The sequence below is a fragment of the Limulus polyphemus genome, unplaced genomic scaffold (assembly GCF_000517525.1).
Source record: "Limulus polyphemus unplaced genomic scaffold, Limulus_polyphemus-2.1.2 Scaffold507, whole genome shotgun sequence".
NCBI classification, from domain to species: Eukaryota; Metazoa; Arthropoda; class Merostomata; order Xiphosura; family Limulidae; genus Limulus; species Limulus polyphemus.
Window position 1 is genome coordinate 474,601 of NW_013666117.1, and position 8,175 is coordinate 482,775.

At 33.7% G+C, this 8,175-nt stretch overlaps 1 protein-coding gene across 2 annotated transcripts in view; it reads left to right on the forward strand.

Annotated features, from left to right (window-relative positions):
* Positions 1–6,467, forward strand: part of LOC111085612 — a 24,863-nt gene extending 18,396 nt beyond the window's left edge. The window contains exons 4-5 of one of the 2 annotated variants that reach the window (XR_002610416.1): positions 2,668–2,828; positions 6,303–6,448. Coding sequence is in view for 1 of the 2 variants with exons in the window: in XM_022385042.1 (XP_022240750.1) it covers positions 2,330–2,543 (214 nt within the window). In the remaining variant the exon portion in view is untranslated. Of the gene's footprint in view, positions 1–2,329; positions 2,591–2,667; positions 2,829–6,302 lie in introns of both variants that reach the window. The other variant, XM_022385042.1, reaches the window with a different exon arrangement.
* The last annotated feature ends 1,708 nt before the right edge of the window (positions 6,468–8,175 follow it).

Genomic DNA, 8,175 nt, shown 5'->3' on the forward strand with positions numbered 1-8,175 from the left:
GTATTGTTTCATGAGAGACATGAAATTTTAAAACCATTTCACAGGCTAGACTCAACAAGTCTTCAGGGCATCAATATCAATTCCAACATGTCGGCTCTTGCCATCACACTTTTTAAGGTTAAAGTCACCTGAACGAAATCTGATGACACTTACGAACGTTCAAAACATTTCCATAAACTTCTTTGATATTCTTAATGGCTAAAAGAGGCGTTGTTTCCCTTCTTGTATTCAAACAGCATTACATGCCGAATGTGATGTACGTTTTCTAGGGGGTAGTTAATGAAAGTGCTCCAAAACGCGACATTAATTTCTTGATGACCTAATATGATGACAGGTCTTGCAAAATGGCAACATATGATAACAGATCTTTCAAAATGGCAATATATGATAACAGATCTTGCACGACAGCAACATATGATACCAAGTCTTGCATGATGGAAACATATAAAAACATATCTTGCATGATAGCAACATATAACGACACCATACGATAACAGATCTTGCATGATGACAACATATAACGAAGCCATATGATAATAGGTCTTGAGTGAAAATAACATATGATGCCATATTCAAATAATTCAAATAGTTCAAATAATCAAGTATTTAACGAATAAAACTGAGAGATGTTTACCCTTTTTATTCCATTATTCGAATGATATAACCTGACAGGCTCGAATACCGATGCTTGAATCTGATGAGAAATGCTAAGTTAATCCTGAAAATTTACTTCGAAAGTTGTGATAATTTTTCACTAGCACATCTTAATGTAAATATTCTATTATTTTAAAGGTCCTTTCGCTGTTTAAACACAACTTACCTACTTCATACAGAATAGACAGTTCAGTAGTTCGAACTCAACTTACAGGAAAGTGGAACAAAATGTAGCAGGAGACTAAAACCAGAGATGCTACGATTTCATAACGTACTTGAAGACTAGTTTAACGTATTATATACTAGAATACATAATTAATATACACAATAGTTAATGCATAATATTTAATTACTAATATATAACATTTTATATTTAACTTTGTAGTTGAAATACATAAATCTATCATGGTCTTAACTTTATAACTTAGGTACAGAAGGCTATTGGGATAAAGTTTAATGTTTTTTTGCAGCCCAGAAGGCTTTCAGAGCAAAGTTTAACAATTTTAGAGTCCAGAAAGCTATCGTTGTAAAGTTTACAATTTTTATAGTCTAGAAGGCTATCGGTGTATAGTTTAACAATTTTGCAGTCCAGAAGGCTATAGTTTTAAAGTTTACAATTTTTATAGTCTAGAAGGCTTTCAGGGTAAAGAGTAACAAATTTACAGTATAGAAGACTATAGCTTTAAAGTTTATAATTTTTATAGTTTAGAAGGCTTTCAGGGTAAAGTTTAACAAATTTACAGTATAGAAGACTATAGTTTTAAAGTTTACAATTTTTACAATCCATAAGGCTGTTGTTGTAACCTCAGTGAAACTGGTTGACACCATTGTTTTGATTTTTGAGCTATCTTGTAATAAAAAAGAAGCAGAAGAAAGAACAAGAAATTCAAACTTTTTGCTATGATATTTACAGACATTCCCAGAAGTTGTAACTCAGTCATTACATAGATATTGTTATAAAAGAAAACACAGTATAGTATTGTAAAGTTCTGATTACCTATTGAGGAGAGATTTAAAATACCATTTCGATGAATAATCCGAGCCATCCATACACAGGCAGTGCTGCCACGTGCCTGATTACAGCTCAGAAGGCCAACAAGAGTATAGTTTAAAGTTGTTACAGTTCAGAAGGCTATCAGGGTGTAAAAGTTACTACAGCTCAAAAGGTCGTCAGAGTATAGAAGTTATTACAGCTCGAAAGATCACCAGAGTATGTAGTTGTTACAGCCCAGAAGGTTACCAGGCTAGAGTAGTTGTTACAGCTCAGAGAGTCGTCAGAATAAAGTTGAAGGTTTGTTGCAGCATTTAAGGATATCAGGGTACTCACTCAGCAAGGTGGGTATCTAAATTAACTTTGTATCTTAAACACAGAAGGATAAATGGGCATCATCTTTAAAATTATTACGAAAAATGTTAATAGAGTGTAAACTTGATAGGCTCCTTAACACATTATCTGTTAGGGGATTTAACACTGGTATTGATTCAATACAGAACGCTATAAGGATATTAACTTTATAAGTTATAGAGCTCATTACTAGGTGGATGCACATTTTCACTCATTCCTAATTCCGGTTTGTGTTCTAGTTGCTACACTTATTACAACCTTTCTTAACTAACAGTTTTAAGATCACAACCAGCGAGCATTCTTGTAACTAAATGTAGATATTTTCCTTAGGAAAAGAACTTGCTTTCTCAACGCAGGAATGTCACATAGTTGTGACTATAGGGACCTTGTCAGTGCTGTTGATGAGCAGAAATTCTGGGCATCCGAAAACTCACCAGGCCGTAGGCGAAGATCTGTTTCTTCTCTTACTTTTAACACCCCTAAGACAGGTGCTGCTTCGAGAGTTTCTAGGTTTTTGCATTCACTTCTTCCAAGCCGACGATAGAAGAAATAATCATTTTCAATTGTTATGTAATTACCAAGGTGTAGAAGGTAAGAGCTTTAAAGCTGTATTCACAAGTGTTGAAACTGATTACCATATCTAATGTTTGATGTTGTTTCTTTTAAAGTAAAAGATCCTGTGGAGTGTTGCAGTTGCCCGGTTTTGACTGTGAATTAGACCAAATCAGCGGTCAGGATGAAAGCCATTGGGGAGGGAATAACTCTCCGGGGAAGTGAAGGATATAAGATCATGAGGACCTAATATGTTTTATGAATAGTTACTGACCAGGTTTGATAATTCTTAAATTACGGGTGGTTATAATGGTGGTGGTAATCTTTCCGTAAAAGGTGGTGGGATCCTTTGATGATGGTCATGTCTTTTCGTCATCGAAAAACAACCCTATATTATAACTGTCCAACATTGTTAAATCTACTCATGATTTATAGATAAAACTAAGAAGTGTACGGTATTTAACTTTTTTGTACCAACTATCAACTTTTTGTTTTTGTAAGCCAATGCTAAATGCATTAACTCACGACGCTTGGAGTCAACGTTTTAGTTACTAAAAACTTTGGCCATTTTTCTAACGTGAGTGAATCTACCACTGCTGAAACAAATGATAAAATACAGGTCACGTTATTAGATAATTGATTTGTAGGTCAAGATCTAATAATATCCTTAAGTAAATTACGTAAGTTCGACTAGGAACTTTTTGGTTCATACACGTGTCACACAATATTCAGTCTTACTGGGCTCGTTTCTACTCAGCGGAACGAATATGGTGATATGAACTACAACCGAATTTTCAGTAAAAGAATTAAGGCCACCCATAATAATTTACAAATCTCGCATTTAGAAATCTAACGTAGTGACTAATAGAAGGTGTATGAGAAAGGTTTGTATTGAATAGCCTATTAGGGCAAAGCCTATGACGTAGCATAGATTGAAATTAGGGATGCCAATTGTCATAAGTTTAAGCTTAAATGTGACACATGTTTATTTATTTGGTTTACACTCAAAAACATAAAATCAGATATCCACCATTCATTTCATGTTCATACGTAACATATAATGTTTCAACAAGTAAAGAGGATTTGAAAGTAGGGTTTTTACTTCTGTTTATCAGCACAAAGCTACACATTGGACTATATGTGCCCTTTCCATCGCGGGTTTCGAAACCCGATTTTTAGCGTTATAGGTATGTAGACTTACCGCCGAGTCACCTAGAAGGGAGGGTTAGAAGCAAGTACTCCGAAGTGTAATCATGAAAGTAACAAGGTTTGATCCGAGTTCATTATATGTGTTTTGAAACTTCTTGTGCTGAAACAGTGAGATATGTAGTGCTGCTATAAAGCTTGTAATACAAGTTATCACAGGGTTATTTCAGGCTATAAAGCTTGTAATACAAGTTATCACAGGGTTATTTCAGGCTATAAGGCTTGTAATACAAGTTATCACAGGGTTATTTCAGGCTATAAAGCTTGTAATACAAGTTATCACAGGGTTATTTCAGGCTATAAAGCTTGTAATACAAGTTATCACAGGGTTATTTCAGGCTATAAGGCTTGTAATACAAGTTATCACAGGGTTATTTCAGGCTATAAAGCTTGTAATACAAGTTATCACAGGGTTATTTCAGGCTATAAGGCTTGTAATACAAGTTATCAAAGGGTTATTTCAAGCTATAAGGCTTGTAATACAAGTTATCACAGGTTTATTTCAGGCTATAAGGCTTGTAATACAAGTTATCACAGGTTTATTTCAGGCTATAAAGCTTGTAATACAAGTTATCACAGGGTTATTTCAGGTTATAAGGCTTGTAATACAAGTTATCAAAGGGTTATTTCAGGCTATAAGGCTTGTAATACAAGTTATCACAGGTTTATTTCAGGCTATAAAGCTTGTAATACAAGTTATCACAGGGTTATTTCAGAAATGTTTCTGAGATTGTCATCCATTCATTACACCCATTTTCGAGTTTTTCGAAAGGGGAAAAATACGAGAAAGAAATTACATTTTTACTAAAATTAGCTTACGTTCATAATGTTCGTTACTCTTTTAAAGCTGATGTGCTGTAAAGTTTATAGTGTTAGTAATTCATGGTGTATTTCACATTATGATGAACTACCGTTATCTCGTTAGCTTCACGGGGATGGCAGGATGACGTACGTTTGAGTCATTCGTCATGCAAGTCTAGGTACTGTAAGGTACTAGCAAAGGGGAAATTGAAATGCCTGCCTGCCAAACTAGTAAAACTTGGAAAATTAAGAATTAAGATGTGCCTGGGGCATACTCAAGAACTCTCAAAACTTATATGCAGTCATTGGAAAATTTTGGTCAAGGACGAACAAACAGGCATATTGATACAATTTGTTTGTTTGCTTGTAATTAAGCACAAAGCTACACAATGGGCTATCTGTGCTCTGCCCACCACGGGTATCGAAACCCGGATTTTAGCTTTATAAGTCTGCAGACATACCGCTGTGCCACTGGGGAAGCATATATTGATACAAGGTGTTTTATAATGTAGATTTCAAAAGTTGACTTGCTTTGCAATTTGCCACATCTAAAAAGTTTCACCAATGATAATTCATGTTTTAACAAAATCCTACATTGATAAATCATGTTTTAACAAAAACCTACATTGATAAATCATGTTTTAACAAAAACCTACATTGATAAATCATGTTTTAGCAAAAACCTACATTGATAAATCATGTTTTAACAAAAACCTACATTGATAAATCATGTTTTAACAAAAACCTATTATAAATTAGAACTTTAATATAAAACCTAAGTTCAATTCTGCAATAAAATTAATAGAATTACCAGTTAAAAGCTGCATTTTAGAGTTATCTCATAAAATAGATCAGTGATAAGAAATGTCATCAAAGGGAGCCTTATATAAATTTAGGGTGGAGTTGATTTGCTTGGTGACCTACGAATCAAACTTTTTATCAAATGTTAACTCTGATTTTATACGCACTAAGAGCATAATCTGGACTTAAAGCAGCGTCCTTTAAAACAATACAGTACAAAGACAAAGGGAAAAAGTTATTGGTACTCAAAACTTAACGATTAACGATCTGATGGTATCGGGAAAGATAAAACAACAAAGAAGTAACGAACCTTACTAGTACAACTGCATCACTTATGTGGATAAATAACACAGCAACGCCATTAAAATCTAACGAGAGAGCAATTATCAAAGAGAAGCTTTTCAGTCAAAAGCTTGTCTTTAGATCTTGTTAAAATATACCGTATTGCCTCTAATTAACGCCCCCAAGAGCGTTGCAAACTGCAAAATGGGGGGGGGGCGCTAATGATAGTATTTGTGCAGTTCCGGATTCTATTTTTCACATGTTGATTTCAATGTTAATAAGTGTGTATGTGTGTGTTTGTTTTTCTTCATTTTTTTTTTTCAAAACAAAGTTGCAGTAATAAAATTGTATTATACGTTGGATTACTATTGCTGTCACACAAGGTAAGCTTTATAAAAATGCTGAGGGGGCAATAATTCGAAAGGGGGTGTTAGTTAGGGGCAGTACGGTAGATTTCTATAAAGGAACCAATAAAAAACGTAATGCTAAACTGAAACTTGATAAGGAAAAGTGTTACATTTCTCCAAATAACGATATTCTTAACCATATAAAACAACTCCTCCTACAAGATAATATTTATTTACGTTCATAACTTTACATAAAATTTTAGTAGATACAAGTTCAATATAATTTTTAATGTACGTATTTCATGTCGTTTCAGATCTTTATTCTCTAAGGAACTTGGAAGAAGAGAAAGTCCACTATTTGTGTCAAATTATTGTTTTTCTGATTCGTTTTAAACTCCCTGAAAAAAATAATTTATGTAACTTTTGTTGGATAATGAATTAAAGATATGATAGAATAAAACCTGTGTCATTTCCTGCTATATTTGTTTTTCCCTTTTTTCTCTATGCGACATGATAAAGCAATATTTTTTCAGTCCAATTATCATGCATATATTTATGACAGTGTGTTTTAGAGGTGTCATTTAATGAAGAAATAAGTATCCATGTTGTGTGAACTTGGGAGTATTATTTAGTGAAAGAATGGTAGCTATGTTATTTCAATTTGTGAGGGTGTTATTTATTAACGAAATTGTTCCTATGTTGTCTTGTAGTTATTATTTAGTGAGGAAGTTATAGTTGTGTCCCTCATTAGATAATGTCTACAAGTTCGAACAACACAGCTATAACTTCCTCACTAAATAATCCCTACAAGTTCAAACAACACAGCTATTACTCCCTCATTAGATAATGTCTACAAGTTCAAACAACACAGCTATAACTTCCTCACTAAATAATCCCTACAAGTTCAAACAACACAGCTATTACCACAGCTATAACTTACTCACTAAATAATTCCTACAATGACATGGCTACGATTTCCTCACTACTTGTTTGAACTTGTAGGGATTATCTAGTGAGCAAGTTATAGCTGTGTTGTTTGAGCTTGTAGGCATTAGTTAATGAGGGAGTAATAGCTGTGTTTGAACTTCTAGTTATTATTTAGTGTGAAACAAAGTACAAGCAAAATGTTGATTGACAAAGTAGTTTTTATTTTTCCACAACAAGGTTCTCATATAAACCAGTAGATGGCGAACTTCTAGAGCAAAATTTATCGTTCTTTCAACCGTACTTATTTGCCACCATTTTAGACAACAATGTTTGTTTCATCATGTTCTCGAAAACTATGAGCCAGAAACATTATTTCAGACTCCAAATAAATGAAATAAAACCAAAAGAGAAATCAGACCTGCCTTTGAAATATTGTATTTTTAAGTAAAAGTTTATCATATCCCTAATAGATGGCAGCCGACTCCAATGTGCTATTTAATTGCTCTCAATCGAATGACCTATTTATCCTACTAACAGAAGCTGTTTTGATCATTGTTAATCAGATATTCTGATAAACACAGAAGACACTACCTTGAAAGATCTATTTAACTTTAGTGACCAGAGAAACTAAAACAAATATATGTTCAAATACACATCGTACTAGATAAATAAATAAAAACCAGTAAAATCTTAGGGCTGTAGACAGGTATTAATCCAAAGCAAATATACTTCGCATAATGGCTATAGATAACAGCACTTTAACTATATCATTGGTTCGCACAACCAATCAGTGATATGGTAACAATTGAAGAAATTGCATCAAAAAAACAACAACAAAAACTAATGAAATTGGAACTAAGATGATGCTAGTGCCCCTTGAAGAAACAAAATGCATATGTAACAGAAAATCAACATATACATAGCTTTGATATCCTTTAAGTTGTATGAATCCGCACGTGGGTAACAATATACGGAGCAATCTAGCCAAAACAAAGGATGGGAAGTTTTGTGCCCCTCTCAACCTCCCAAAACACACAGAGCGGATAGAGAGAGAAGGAGAAAGGATTAAAACGTACCAGATACAACTGGCAAATATTTGAAAATAAATATTATCAAATTTAGTTTCAATTGCAAAAGATACAGCCACGGTAACGGCCATAATTAAAGGGGTTGTGATCCCCTGTCACTCAACATTCAAGCGCAGAAATAAAAAATAAATTGACCAAAATTTTTTTAACGCCAAAATCTTAGTCTATGGGG